We start from the raw sequence: 16,326 nt of genomic DNA on the forward strand, positions 1-16,326 counted from the left end.
CTCTATTCCCCCCTCCCCCTGCAGATCTATGTCATACACAATGCATGACCCCCATGAGCCTGCTAAAAGAAAAAAAATCAGCCAAAGGTCCTGATGCCTACTTGCCAAAAAATGTCCTGGTCTCCGCAGCTAATCGTAAACAAAGGGTCATGTCATTGAACAAATATGGACATATGATATAAAATATTTAAGGGCAAGGTCTGCCTTAAGAAATGGACATAGTGGGTATACTCAATATTGCTGGTAACAACACAAGTCCCGTACCCTGTATGTGCAACTTATTTTGCTGGACTTTCTAGTCTAATTTGACATCAGGCTCAGAGAAAAGTTGTAGCAGTGGTTCTTTTGTATAGTTTGGAAACCAAAGCAGGTATTCTTTTAAGTAATCATGCTTCTGCCAAGAACTTTACCACAAATAACTCTGTCCTCAGTGTAAATAAAATAATTTGACTGGGCTACAAACAGAATGAAAAGCAATTGTATCTGTAATCCACAAAAAAACTAATGAAGCTTTCTTTTTATAAACCTGCACTATAAAAGTGCCTGGAATCTAAATTAATTGTATCATAACGCTATTCTCACCTGTTATTGCTGAGTCACACTTATTTCAACTCAATTTCCAACCCCCAGGTGGTTCTAACTGCTATTGTTGGAAGTAAAACGGCCAAATCAAACAATAGAAATAATGTTAGAGACCTATTAATCTTAAACTCATAAAGAACTTGCATTAATAGAAAAAGATGATGGCACAACTAATAAAGCATATCATATTGCATATTGGAAGTGGTCAGACACTATAGCCAGGGGAGGGCTGGCAGCCTTAGGCCTGGGGGGCAACTCCAGTCAAGGGGCCCATAGAGAGTGGAAAAGTGATGGATCGAGGAAAACAGTCTAAGGTTTTTCATGATCACAAGAGTCGGCACAGAGGCCCCCCTTACATCAGAGTCGGCACAGAGGCCCCCCTTACATCAGAGTCGACACAGAGGCCCCCCCTACATCAGAGTCAGCACAGAGCCCCCCCTACATCAGAGTCTGCACAGAGGCCCCCCTTACATCAGAGTTGGCACAGAGGCCCCCCTTACATCAGAGTCAGCACAGAGGCCCTCCTTACATCAGAGTCGGCACAGAGGCCCCCATATACATCAGATCTGATGTAAGGGGTGTTCTGGGAAACTTGATTTAAGGGTGCATGCTGTGGACTATTGTGAGGGTCTCTGCTCACCAAAGCCTGCCCCCCCTCCCCTTTAACAAAGTCCACCGGGCACCCCTTTTTATACACTGGGAGGCAAGAGAGACTAGAGAGGGTGAGCTTACCAGGATGTACGCTGAGGCGCAGGCAGGCTGTCTGATGCTTTTTTGGGTTCAAACTTCCTGTCCAGTGCCCACACATGCCCGGGGAGTGTGGGCAGGGCAGACTCAGAAGGAGGAGGAGCAGATGAGCTCTATCTCTCCTTGTGTCTGTGCAGAGAGAGAAGATGATGTCAGCACTGGTGTGCGCTGAGGCTGAGCTATGTGTGAGACGAGACATAGCTCAGCTCTGCAGCCATCTACCTCGGAGCTGACACAGGCACGGCTGCACAGTGGGAGGTGAGCAGCAGCCGTGACCTGTGTTAACAAAGCTCCAGCAGGCATATTCCTGCTCTGCAAAAACAGCATTTGGTAGTGGCTGCCGGTGGCTGTGCAGTGTCACCAGCCCGGGGGGAGATTTCCACCCTGCCCCCCCTGCCAGCCCTCCCCTGACTATAGCTAGCTTCTGTGCTCTTCACCAATAGCAGCCCCCTTTCCCATAAGGCAAGCAAGCCTACCAGTACTCAGTTGCCCCCAGGTCTTATACATAATTCTATAGCACCTGGTCACCATGCTGGGGCAGGCACAAACTGAGCAAAGCAAAGAGGTACTTGTGGTTGTGAATTCATGCAACTACAGTGCTGCCGTTATGCACCTATTTTTATATATGATATCAAAAATCTGTATAAGAGTAAATATAAATCATACATACAGTAACTATTATTAACCTTACAGTATATCTCATATTTTGCTATAGTACATAATACATGATAAAAAAGCAATATACAAAAATCCTGAGTATTATAAGTGAAATTAATAAATAGTTCTAAAGTGGCAATTACAATTCATATAGTTCATATATATCAAAAGTGCTCAGAAGTAATAATAAAGTGCTCTGTGCATAATTCAAATTAAAGTGTCCATATATAATGGTGAATGAGGTTCCACAGTGGCGTGCTCCCCTCCTGTGTTCCCCTACTCACCAACAGTAGATCACTCACTAAGTCAAACAGGCACTGATAGTGTGTGAATGTATGGTCACCCCTTCACCCCTCCTTCCCTCTTTTCGTACAATATCCAGGCGACAGTGGATGGCTTACAAAGTCAAACAAATGTATGAATACTTGAGGTTGGCAGACAGGTGAAGTGGTTCATTGACAGTCAAATCCGCAGTCAAATGATAAGCAGAGCTCAGAGAATAGACTATAACCGATCTGAGGTCCTCAACAAGGTAATTTAAACAGCAGAGCAGGACAGACAAAGGACAGAACAGGACAGACAAACAAAGAGCTTGGAGCACTTGTTAAAAACACAATATCAATATCATGGGACTGCAGGCTTGGCTGGCTTAAATCAGGTTTGGTCTTCACCCAGAGGCTAGGTACATCGATCACCTTGCAGGTGGACTGACAGAGTATGTATCACAGCCAAAACCAGAATGCTGGAATGAGACCAGCAGCTGTGATGCAACAGGAGCACTAGATGCTCCTGACAATGTCCTTATTGAAACAAGCACTTCCATAAATACTCAAGATAACACAAGCAGTTTTGACACAGTACAATTTAACATACATTGGTTCTGAAAACTTGTAGATGCAGAGTCTAATGAAGAGAAGGACCTTGCAAGATTTGCTAGTAATAACAGCCTACAGTATTTCCCATATAACAAAGGGAATATACAGTATTGGAGGAACAACTAACATCCAACGATTAGTCATTATGCATGTCTGATAAAGTGGGGATCACAAGGTTGTTGAACTGTAAGCGATCAGATCCAGGGTGTATAGATAACCTAGAGTAGCCTTTCTAAACCTTTTTAACACACTGGAACCCTTGAAATAACTTTCCAGTCTATAAAAACCCTGTTAAAAATTACTATATCTACAATTCAAGATACATTAGTGTGATGGTCAGCGTGAAATTTGCTCCTTACATTTGTGGACATTGGAAACAATTACTTATAGATAGCTAAAAAGATCAATGGTGTCAGTGGTAACTAATCTGAGAGGCATATATTGCTCATTGCTCAAGGAACTCCTAACAACCTCTAGTCTAGAGGAACCCTAAGTTTCGATGGAATGCTGGTTGACAAACCCTAACCTAGAGACTTAGCAAGATTGTATTTACATATATCACATCAAGATTGTACTGTATTCCAATAGAAAACCCCACTGGTGAGCCTACATGCCTGCTGACCTTTTTAATTTATTTTGTTTGTCTATGCATTAACAACTTAGTCTTTATAATATTGTTTGCATTTTAATGATGATTAATGATACATGTTAATCCATATGAACCCTTCTCTTAACCTATCTCTTGTTTTAATGATTTTTTTTTATTATAGATACTGCTTCAAACAAATTATGTGTAATGATGTGTAGCCCATCAACGAAGACAGCTGCTTCTGGTAACAATCTTCTTCTGTGCTTTCTGAGAACAGCCAAATACTGTCCTGTGTTGCTACTCCTGAGTATTGTTGTTCTGCCCCTTCTGTCCTCTGTACCCTTTATATAATTATTACCATTATTGGCCTACAGTACAATGTATCGTGGTCTGTGAAAGGAGGTGAAGCAGACAGAATATCCTTTGTCCATTCACAGAATGGGGTGCAATAATAGTAGGAATTTTGAGAATGGCAGAGAGGGCAGTAGGGGGCAGGGAAGCGGCATTACTTTTCTCAGTAGTAGCAGCTGCTGCTAACCTTTACAGTGAAAGCACAACAGGGAAGATTTTTTTACCAGAAGCAGCTGCCTGTAGGTAATGGGATACATATCATTATATATAACTATTGTATTTGGTGCAGTATCTTAAAAAAAATACATAAACTTCAGTTTTAAAATAAGGACACAAACACTTTGGGCCAGATCCTCAAAGAAGTTAAGCTGGCGTATCTATTGATACGCCACATAACTTCTATTTTGCTTGGGCGTATCTTTGTTTTGTATCCACAAAACAAGATACGCCTGAAGCTGTGGTAGATCCGACTGGCGTACATCTTAGTACGCCGTCGGATCTAAGGTGCATTTTTTACGCTGGCCGCTAGGTGGCGTTTCCGTTGATTTCCCCGTCGAGTATGCAAATTAGCTAGATACGCGAATCCACAAACGTAGGTCGTTTCCGTAAGGCTTTTTTCGGCGTATAGTTACCCCTGCTATATGAGGCGTATCCTATGTTAAGTATGGCCGTCGTTCCCGCGTCAAAATTTGAACGTCGTTTGCGTAAGTCGTTCACGAATAGGGCTTTGCGTAGAATGACCTTCACATCGTAAGCATTGGCTTGTTGCGGGTTTATTTCGAGCATGCGCACTGGGATACCCCCACTGACGGCGCATGCGCCGTTAAAAAAAAATGTAATTTACGTCGGGTCAAGATGTATTTACATAAAACACGCCCCCATCACATCCATTTGAATTGCGTGCCCTTACGCCGCCAAAGTTACACTACGCCGCCGTAACTTACGGCGCACATTCTTTGAGGATAAGGAAAATACGCCGAAAGTTACGGTGGCGTAGTGTATCAGAGATATGCTACGCCGGACGCAACAATGCGTCAGGCTACGTGGATCTGGCTCTTTATGTTTAATAGCCATTTAAAACATGTATTTTTTATCTAGTTAGCATAGCATATTTATTTATTTTTCATGTATTATGACCAGTGAACTCTTACATTGCATGCATCATTTTACAGATTGCCTAAAAAATATCTACGCTTTTCAATATTTTAATATTTTTTTTGTATGATTTCAGTCATGTCAGAAGATTTGGTTATTCACTAATTAAACAGGTACTAAAATATTATTACGATTCCTATTAGCACAATGTACATGTTTCCTTTGACCTGTCAACTCACTGAGTGCAAAATGAGAAATAAATCAAAAAAGAAAAGGCCAGAAAGTAAACAGACAAGATAAGGAAAATGTGAAAATAGCCCTACCAAAAATGTTTTAATGAGCTCCAAGAGATTTTACTTGTTAGCCTTTATTGTTACAGAAAAATATATTTTGTGTTGTGTCTGTTATTTTATAAGGGCATCTGAGAATTTTATTGTGATAAGGATTCAACATTTCACATTAACATAAATGACTGTCAATTACTAATCCTCTGAGTAAATGTAAAAGTGCTGACATTTGATCCTCTTAAAAAAATACTGGTTGATAATCACTGATGTTATTTTCCCTGCACCATTCTCAGTTTTGCAGTTCAAAAGCTTCATACATCATACATTCTCCTCATACTTCAAGCTGAACTCCAGTCAGCCAAATAAAATGCACTTTTTTTACCCCCTCTGTTGTAAGTCTCTAATGCATTTTTAGCCTATGGGTACATAAAAGGACCACTTGCCTTAGACCCCTTTCACACTGAGGAGTTTTTCAGGCGGAACATCGCTAAAAATAGCGCTGCTATACCGCCTGAAAAACTCCTGCACTGCATACTCAATCTTAAAGCCCGAGGGCTTTCACACTGAGGCGATGCGCTGGCGGGAGAGAAAAAAATCTCCTGCCAGCAGCATATTGGGAGCGGTGAGAGTAGCGGCGTGTATATCGCTCCTCCACCGCTCCTTCCCATTTAAAACAATGGGAAACCGCGGCAATACCGCCCGCAATGCGCCCCTGCAGAGGCGCATTACGGGCGGTATTAACCCTTTATCGGCCGCTATCGGGGGTTAATACCGCACCGCTAGTGGCCAAATCCCTAGTGGCCAAATCCCGCGGCAAATCCGACGGTATAGCAGTGCTAAAAATAGCGGCTCTATACCGTCGGATTTGCCGCGGGATTTGGCCGCTAGCGGTGCGGTATTAACCCCCGCTAGCGGCCGATAGCGCCACCGCAGCTCCCGCCCCAGTGTGAAAGGGGCCTTACTCTGCTCTCAAAATGTAGGTGGGCCATGTGAAAAACAGGATGGCTGGCACAAAACTGGTGAATAGTAGCAGCTTCATAGGACAAGTGGTCCGGTGAATACGAATACGAAGCTTGTAGGAGCTAGAACTAAGGCAAGTATTTCTGTTTTTTACATTCTCCCTTGCAATGAATGAGCACTGGAGCCTTACTCTAAAAAAAGAAAAACTACAGAAAGGGGATTAAAACACTAAACTCAGTGCCAACAGAAAAACACAATTTAAATTAAGTACTGGACAGCTTTATAATAGATGTGGTCTATTGTTTATAAAGCCGATATTACACTAGCGGATTGATCGGGTCCACCTGGCAGTTTTTCAGACAGACCTAATCATATCCTCCAGTCTTCTTCTAGCAGTGGGTTTACACCCGCTGACATCCGATCCGTTTACATTTGTCTGCCCACAGGGCAGAGCAGGCTCTGCATAAGTGGCGGGGACACAGACCAGCCATCTACCTTACATACTGTAGTTAGTCTGGTCCAAAAAAGACAAAAAGTCCATCGAATTCAACCAATGAAAAGGAAGAAAAACAAAAAAGCTTTGGAAACCACAGCTTGGCATTGTATACCATTATTAAGCTTATGATCCACTAGAACACCCAGATCCTTCTCCACTATTGATTCCCACAGTTGTACTCCCCCTACTATGTATGATGCATGCATATTCTTAGCCCTCAAGTGCATAAATTTACATTTATCTACATTAAACCTCATCTGCCACATAGCTGCTCAATTTAACAGTGCATTTAGGAGCTTGCTCAGTGGGGATCAGCGGACAAATTCCGAACTGAGCAGGCAGGCAGAGCCTGTCCCATGTGGAAGGGGCCCAAGTGTAATAATTGCACTTTTGGCCTAAAACATATACTCATTTTATAATGTAGGGGAGCAAAACTTGGTGAATTAATGATGGAGAATGATTTGGGTGTCTTGATAGAGCATAGACTCAATAACAGCAAGGAATGCTAAGGGTTGCTTCAGATTATATAGCAGGCAAGATACTTTTTAATGTTAAACGAGGCATAGGGGTTACATTTCTAAAGACAAATAAGCAGCCCCCTTTCCCTTCAAGGCCAAGTTCACCTTTTTTTGTCTAAATTCCAGCTCCCCTATGCACCAAGATACCATTATTGTACCTCTTTTGCAGAAAACAAAAAGCTTTCTTTATATTCTATACTCTGTCCTGTGATGCTGAGCTGTATATGCCTGACACTATGGGTGGAAGCAAGTGGAATACAGGGGAAGGAGTGGGTCGATTCTATAAGGGGTGGGGCTTATGAAAAGTGGAAGGGGTCAAAAAGGAAGGGCGTGGTCTGACGCCCCCCCATCCTCAAACTTCACCAGCCGCCACTGCATGGAACAGTGGTGAACCTTCCCGGAGTGGCAGGTCTACAAAAATTACTCCAAAATCATGACGTCTGATCCAGGAGGTCATTAAAGAACCTAGAACAACATTTAAAGAACTACAGGCCTCACTTGCCTCAGGTAAGATCAGTGTTCATGATTCAACAATAAGAAAGAGACTGGGCAAAAATGGCATCATGAAGCCCCATACACACTATCAGTTTTCCTGCAGGTTTTCTCTTTAGGTTTACCAAAACCATGTAGTGCAAGGGCCTGCCTGATTGCATACAAATTGAAACTCTTGCGGTTTGACCTCATATTAGATGGTTTTGGTAAACCTGAAGAGAAAACCAGCAGGAAAACTGATAGTGTGTATGGGGCTTGAGAGAGTTGAAAGGCCAAAGCCACTGCTGACCGGAAAGTACACAAAGGCTCATCTCACATTTACCAACAAACATTTTGATTATCCCCAAGACTTTTGAGGCAAATATTCTGTGGCTAATGAGACAAAAAGTTAAGTTTGTGGAAGATGGGTGTCCGTTACATCTGGCATAAAACTAATACAGCATTTCATAACAAGAACATCATACCAACAGTCAGACATGGTGGTGGTAACATGGTGGTCTGGGGCTGCTTTGCAGCTTCAGGACCTGGACGACTTACCATAATTGATGGAACCATGAATTCTGAGCTCTACCATAAATTTTTAAAGGAGGATGTCCGTCCATCAGTTTGTGAACTCAACCTCAAGTACACTTGGGTTATGCAGCAGGACAGTGACCCGAAACACAACAGCAAGTCCACCTCCAAATGGTTCAAACAAAGCAAAATTTAGGTTTTGGAGTGGCCTAGTTAAAGCCCGGACTTAAATCCAATTGAGATGCTGTATCATGACCTTACACAATTGTTCATGCTAGAAAACCCTTCAATGTGGCTGAATTAAAACAATTCTGCAATGAAGAGTAGGCCAAAATTGCTCCACAGCAATGTGAAAGAATTATTGCCTGTTATTGAAAACACTTGATTTCAGTTGTTGCTGCTAATTGTTGCACAACTAGTTATTAGGTTTAGGGGAATCGTAAGCTGTGATTACTGTAATGTCACACACAGCCCCCCAGCCCCCCTGCAGTTAGAACACATCCCTAGGCACACTTAAAGCGGAGTTCCGGACACAATTTCACTTTTTAAATATAAATACCCCTGTAATACACAAGCTTAATGTATTCTAGTAAAGTTAGTCTGTAAACTAAGGTCCGTTTTGTTAGGTTGTTACAGCATTTAGACACTTTATAAAATAGAAATTGACTGGGGCCATCTTAAGTGTGGGCATCAGGAAGCCAGACTGTATGACTTCCTGGATTTCAGCCTTGCAGATCTCGCACATGCTCAGTGCTGCACAAGCAGTCTAATAGGTTTCAGATCAGGTTTCAGCACCTGTACTGTCCAAGTCACATGATTCTTCGAGACTGGAGAGTGCACAGACTCCTGGAAAGTTACACCCACTACATTCCCAGGAGTCTGTGCGGTGTAGGTTAGGAAGCTTAAAGCGGAGGTTCTGTGGGAAAACGTTTTTTTTTTAAACACTAATCTGCTGCTTTTACTATAGTATTTATTTTACTCACATGTCCAGTTTTAGCAGCTGCCAGGATCCTCTTTTCCCATAAAAGAATATTTTATAAAATATAGTGATGGACATTGCCATCTTAATTGTGGGAACTCTGAAGCCCTCCTGTTCCTTCTTCTGGGATGCGGCGAATGCTGATCTCCCAGCATTCACAGCGTAATCCCGCGCATGCGCAGTGACAAACGGCGAGCCGCACCGTCAACACTGCAGAGTTGCTATCACAACGGCCGGCGGCGTCCTGAAAAGGACACGCCCCGCTGTGATAATTATAATAGGGAAAGATGTAGGGGAAGATGTATCCGCCCTCCCTCATCATATGATGCGCTTTGCGAGTCATGTGACCCGCTTCCCGCGTCACATGACAGCCTAGCTAGCGTGAGACTACGGCGCCTAGCTATTTGAGATGGCCTGCATGACACTCACAGGAGAACACACAGTCAGCTCCCAGAATGCAAAGAGCCGTCGGGGAATATAGCGACATGCCCACTCCCCGCTCGGCTGAAAACCAGGAAGTAGAGGAGATAAGAGGTAAGGGAGCATTTTTAAAAAAAATGTCAATGCTATCATCTGTAAATAGGGTTAAAGCTAGCAATGCTGAAAATTTTATTTTGAGGGTGAACCTCCGCTTTAAGCACCTAGGTGCAGGAAGAGGGAAGATTAACTATTCTGCCTAGCAACAACACTTTGAAGGCATCTAAAAACAAAAAAAAATCTTAAAGGACTAACGACATTTTTTAAAAACTACTGATGTAATGTTATATTTATGGGTGGAACTCCACTTTAACCCCTTCAGTGCCACATAGTTGTTAACCCATTCACTGCCAGTGTCATTTTCACAGTAATCAGTGCATTTTTATAGCACTGCTCGCTGTAAAAATGACAATGGTCCCAAAAATGTGTCAAAAGTGTCTGATGTGTCCGCCATAATGTTGCAGTCACAATAAAAATCGCTGATCGCCGCCATTACTAGTAAAACATGTTTTTTACCAAAAATATGTAGAAGAATACATATCGTCTTAAACTGAGGAAAAAATATGTTTTTTTTATATATTTTTGGGGGATATTTATTATAGCAAAATGTAAATTGTTTATAGCACAAAAAAAAAAGGAGGTGATCAAATACCACCATAAGAAAGCTCTATTTGTGGAAAAAAAAGGACGTCAATTTTGTTTGGGGGCCACGTCGCACGACCGCGCAATTGTCAGTTAAAACGACACAGTGCCGAATCGCAAAAATCGGTCCGGTCATTGACCAGCAAAATGGTCTGGGGCTTAAGTGGTTAACCACTTAAGACCCGGACCAAAATGCAGGTAAAGGACCTGGCCCCTTTTTGCGATTCGGCACTGCGTTACTTTAACTGACAATTGCATTTTTTTTTAATTATTATTTTTTTACTACTAATGGCAGCGATCGTGACTGCGACATTATGGCGGACACATCGGACAATTTTGACACATTTTTGGGACCATTGTCAATTTCACAGCAAAAAATGCTATAAAAATGCATTGTTTACTTTGAAAATGACAATTGCAGTTTGGGAGTTAACCACTAGGGGGTGCTGAAGGGGTTAAGTGTGACCTCTTATGTGTTTCTAACTGTAGAGGGGCAGGGCTGGACTTGTGGCGTCATTGATCGCCTTTCCTTATATCAGGGAACAGACGATCAATGACAGCGCCACAGTGAAGAACGGGACTCCGGCGGCGATCGGGTCCACGGGTCCCGCGGCCGTGGTCACGGAGCTTCGGACCGGGTCGCGGGCACGTGTATCGACCCATGGCTGGGCACTTAAAGAGGACATACAGGTACGTACTTGTGCCGAGCCGTGCCATTCTGCTTACGTATATGTGCAGGAGGCGGTCCTTAAGTGGTTAAAGATACCAATCAGTGTTATAAAAAACATAAATTGTGACTATCTGTATAAAAATGTACACATACCGTAGCATGTGTTTTCCTCGATAAATAATAATAATAGATAATAATTTTATGTGATATTGATTAATCAAAATTATACTGAGTGTATTGTATGTTGTATCAGTTACCAGAGTCCCTGAATATAGGTCGTGCAGGGGGAGTGGTTCTGGGAGGATGTGCATGGATGCCCTCCCCTGGATAATTGTGCTGTAGCCATATTTTGTCTATAGCGTGGTCAGGATGGGGTTAATGCATAGAATGCACTAGGATAAAAAAACTCATACCTTTAGAACCACTTTTAACAGGTTTTGAAAGTGACATTTTAAAAAGTAATCTATAGAGCCTCTGCTCCACCCCTTTACTACCAAAATATACTGCAAAAGTGTTAAAATAACATCCAAAATGTCACAGTGATAGATGAATTTTGTTGCCTCGTACACACGACCACTTTTCCCGTCTGGAAAACTGCCATGACAGCTTTTGGCCGGGAAATCTGCCCGTGTGTATGCTCCATGGCAGTTTTTCCTACAAGAGTACCATCGGGAATCCTGACAGGAAAAAGTAGAATATGTTCTCTTTTTTCTTGAGCTATGATTAAGCACTGAAGTACAGTGCAAAACGCGGCAGCTTCTGTCCTATTTTTTGCTGTGGCATGTTATTTTTGTGACCAGTTTTATTAAAAGGCACGTTTTTGGAGTGCGGCTGTCCTAGTTTCTCTCTTCAATTTTGCATATCATTGCATTGCCGGAACCCAGGGTTTGGATCCAGTGAGAAGGTTCTCTGGTTTTATTTGAGCGGTTACTTTTCTTCTCATCTTCTCTTTTTTCTTGCCGCGATTCCCGGCTGTCTTTTTCACGGCAGTTTCCCTGCGGTGTAGCATATACACGGCTGGGATTCCCAGCCAAAGCTCTCACCGCAGTTTTCCCGACAGGAAAACCTCTGGTGTGTACATGGGGAAAGTGACTGAGCATGTTCTCGGGTTTTCCCCCCGGGATTACTGGCGGAATTTTTACCGCCGGGAATCCCGATCGTGTGTACGGGGCATGGGAAGTTAAAATATCACACTGTAAACTGATTATGCAATAATGATTCCTGCTTTTGTGAATAATTATGTTTCAGTAAGCAAAATTAAGAAAAGTAACATAAGAACAGAAAAATTACTTCTTCTCTCATAAGTCGGTGCTTTGTGAATTGGTCCCTATATCTCCTCATCTCCACAACTCATTATTTCACTAAAACAAAGCATTTGAAATTGATGTTGTCTGACACAAGATAAAAAAAACTATGCATGTGTGGTAATGTTTGTTAAAGCGGGAGTTCATGCGAAAAACAAGTTTTAACATTAGATTGATGCTCATTTTGTCAAGGGGAATCAGGTGTTTTTTTTTAAATCAAAGCAGTACTTACCGTTTTAGAGATAGATCTTCTCCGCTGATTCCGGGTATGGTCTTCGGGACTGGGCGTTCCTATTTGATTGACAGGCTTCCGACAGGCTTCCGACGGTCGCATACATCGCGTCACGAGTATCAGAAAGAAGCCGAACGCTATACGGCGCCTGCGCACCGACGTTCGGCTACTTTCGGAAAATCGTGACGCGATGTATGCGACCGTCGGAAGCCTGTTGGAAGCCTGTCAATCAAATAGGAACGCCCAGTCCCGCAGCCCATACCCGGAATCGGCGGAGAAGATCTATCTCTAAAACGGTAAGTACTGCTTCGATTTAAAAAAAAACACCCGATTCCCCTTGACAAAATGAGCATCAATCTAATGTTAAAAATTACATTTTGGGGTGAACCTCCACTTTAAAGTACTTGACTGTAACATTCCAGGAATGTGGAAAAATAGAATTTTGCAAAATGATCTAATTAACTAACCACATTTTGGGTTTTCAAATATAGCTGAACTCCGTAAATACAGAAAACACAGTGCGCCCCCTTCCCCATCCCCCCCTCACACACATTGCAAGGGTTAATTGATCTTTAGGTTTTAGGGGCAGAGAAAAAATCTGTAATATTTTTTTCTGTTTCTCCTGACCACAGGCGCTCCTCTCTTTGATGCTGCAGGTTGTGGGCAGGCCCTTGCTTTCGTCATGTACAATGCAGTTATATTGGTACTGCATTGTATGAGATGACTTTGATATGCCAGAGCGCCTTAGATAATAGGCTGCAGCGGACTGGTTACACAACTTGGAGTAAGACTGCTACAGGGAGGAATTAGGTACTTATTACAGCTTATTTCTCAACCTCTAGACCTAACAGTCATTTAACCCTTGCAGTTCAGGGAGGCTCTACTGTAACGGTACTTTATTGTGGTGCAGAATTTGGGTTTTAAAATAGTTTAAAACAACTTATGACTGCTTTAAACTCTACTTGACTACATATCTTTTTGGTAATTTAAACACCTTGTAATAGCATTGCACAGTCAGACTTCCGGTATTTTCCTCCCGCTGGAGTGGGCGTCTCCATTCTTTTCCCTGGCACCACAGTTTTTACTGGGATCTCTCCGCAATGTCTCCTGGGAGCACAGTGTCATGCTTCCCAGGAGACATTGCGGAACGCCGTTCTGCGAAATCTCTTGAGAACATGTGTGAATGCCATCAGAACGGGGCGTGTACTTTCAATAACTGCTCGCCGTCAACACTGCTCATGCGCGAAATAGAGCAGTGAATCCCGGGAGAAGAGCATTCACCGCCTCCAGGAAGTCAGTGCTTGTGGGCTTCACAGTGCCCACAAGCAAAATGGAAACTTCCTATATCGGTTTTTATAAGTTACTCTTTTGCACAAAAACAGGCAGGCGATGTTAGAAGTCATCAATATTGTGAGTATTACTTTGTAATGAAAAAACCCATTGCATGCAAAAAAAAAAGATTGGCAGCGGTGCATCCACTTTAATACATTTTTTTTTTAAAACATTGGTAAACTGAGTTGTAGTATTGATGTGGAAACTATAAAATATGTATTTAATCAATCAGATATCTTACCTTCTTCCTGCAAATGGACTGTAATATTGACTTCGCACTGTACTTTAGCTTTCAGAAGAATATAAATCTGTTCTTCAGCAGTAACTGTGTCACCAGAATAAACCTAGGTAAGGCAAATTTACAAAAAGTGTTATTTTCAGCTTTATAGTGATCTACAAATATTTCAAAATCACACTCTCCATTAGAGAGTTTCCCTCACTTCTTGTCATGGTGGCCATGTTTTACCAAACAGGAAAGGAGGGGAACTCCCAACAGCAACACACAAAAGAAAAAAAAAAGTTTATTTCATTAGAGAGAGAGAGATGACTAGAACACGTCAGTTCATTTTTTTTTCTTTTTTTTTCTCTTAGACACAGGTCTTGTTACACAGGTCTTGTTACACAGGTTTTTTAGAGAATTCTGATTCCAGTTTTCTAGACCCTAAACACATAGGGGCAGATCCACAAAGATCTGCCCCGGCGCAGCGTATCTGAGATAAGCTACGCCGCCGTAACTTATTTGGGTTTGGTTTGAATCCTGAAAGAATTTGCGCCCTAAGTTACGGCGGCGTAGTGTCTCTCTCGTGGAGTAAGGGCGAGGAATTCAAATGCGGTGAGTAGGGGGCGTGTTTCATTTAAATGAAGCGCGTCCCCGCGCCGAACGAACTGTGCATGCCCCGTCCGTCAAAAATCCTAGGGTGCATTGTTCCAAATGACGTCGCAAGGACGTCATTGTTTTCAACGTGAACGTAAACGACTGAAATGCTACCCTGCGGCCGCCGGAAAATTGCATCTTAGATCCGACAGCGTACTAAGGCGTACGCCTGTCTGATCTAACACAGATGCCGTCGTATGTTGTTTGGTTGATACCAAAACAAAGATACGACGCGCAAAATTTGAAATTATGCGGCGTATCAACAGATACGCCGGCGTAATTTCTTTGAGGATCTGCCCCATAATATATAAATGTATCCCCTTTCTCCCTCTCTTTCTCCTTTCTCTCCTTTACCCCTTGCCCCTCCAGTGTCTTCGACCTCTCTAGTTAGGCAAGCTGAATCAACTTTGGTACAACCAACCTGCCAGATTTACCTGCGATTTTCATTAGCGGCTGCTATAGCTTCTAGCAATAATCACTTTCAGGAAAGAAGTTTTCACCATCTATGGCCTGCCTTACTGCTGCAGATTTTCTCTCAATCCCTATTAAATTGTTGCCAGGAATTTTTTCTAATGAATAACAGCAAAACAAAAAAAACTTTCCCACTCTATTTAAAACTAAATTACATTTTGTGGCTTGACATTCACTTTCAATAAAAATCAGAGTTTCAGCAAGCCTGGGTCACCGTGGAAATAATAGATTCACCTTTTACCAACCTTTTGAATGCCCTTTTTTTTATGAAACTGTAACCAATAATAGCATAAAGCCATACATGAGAATTGTACCTTTTTTATGAATAATGAAAGGTATTTGAATGCTTTAGGAAAAATGTTGTCAATATATCCCAGAGACACACAGTATATGCTCATTTGTTTGCTTTTATGTTAAAATGTATTTCAAGGAAAAATAAAGACTCTGCATGTACTGAAAAATACCTGTTGATGTGCCAGAAATGCACTTAGCTCTTAATTTATTGCTGTGGACCGAGAACATATGGTATTTTTATTGGACTGAATGGTGACAACCCTGCCTGACCAGTTGTCTTTTGCTAAATTTATAAATCCCTTCCACTGTCCCCATCTCCACAACATAAAACAAATTGCTATAAAATCCAAGATAAGAAATGGGAGGGCTAATTACCAATCTTGAGTACTGAATTGTGATAAGAGTATACATTTGTTTTGTTCACTTTTCCCAAAAATTTACAGCGGTAGTAAACGGCCACAAAAAAAATAGGGCCCCCTAAAGGTTTAAGTCATAATGTAAATACAGTTAATAAGTGCTCATTGATAACGTCCTGTGATGACGAAACACATCTAGGAGGCTACGCAATGACGTCACCACGCTGAGGAGGAGGGCTCCTTGTATGCCAGCCGGCAGTTGTTTGGATTTTACATGCTGTTTTAAAATCTTATGTTTGTGAGTATATCTCATCTTTTAGTAAATCTTTTTTGTAAAACGGAGTCACGCTTTGGTGCACCTCTCTTTTATATTTTAACCGATCACATTGGAGTTGACTGCCATCGAGCGCTTGTTGTTAACCTGTTCCATCCGGGATCCCTGAGGAGTTAAAGGCCGCGGCTGGGCTATAGCCAAATGCTCGATTTGCTTGCCCTCTGGTAAGCGGCCTGTTATTCCGGTGGAGGGTTCACTT

General features: G+C 42.2%; 1 protein-coding gene across 1 annotated transcript in view; it reads right to left on the bottom strand.

The window, feature by feature from the left end:
• Positions 1–14,257, bottom strand: part of PTH2R (parathyroid hormone 2 receptor) — a 359,186-nt gene extending 344,929 nt beyond the window's left edge. The window contains exons 1-2 of the mRNA XM_040358482.1: positions 14,213–14,257; positions 14,040–14,142 (exon numbers count right to left, since the gene is read on the bottom strand). Coding sequence (XP_040214416.1) covers positions 14,040–14,142; positions 14,213–14,257 — 148 coding nt within the window. The remainder of the gene's footprint in view (positions 1–14,039; positions 14,143–14,212) is intronic.
• Positions 14,258–16,326: the final 2,069 nt, after the last annotated feature.

The sequence above is a fragment of the Rana temporaria genome, chromosome 6 (assembly GCF_905171775.1).
Source record: "Rana temporaria chromosome 6, aRanTem1.1, whole genome shotgun sequence".
NCBI lineage: Eukaryota > Metazoa > Chordata > Amphibia > Anura > Ranidae > Rana > Rana temporaria.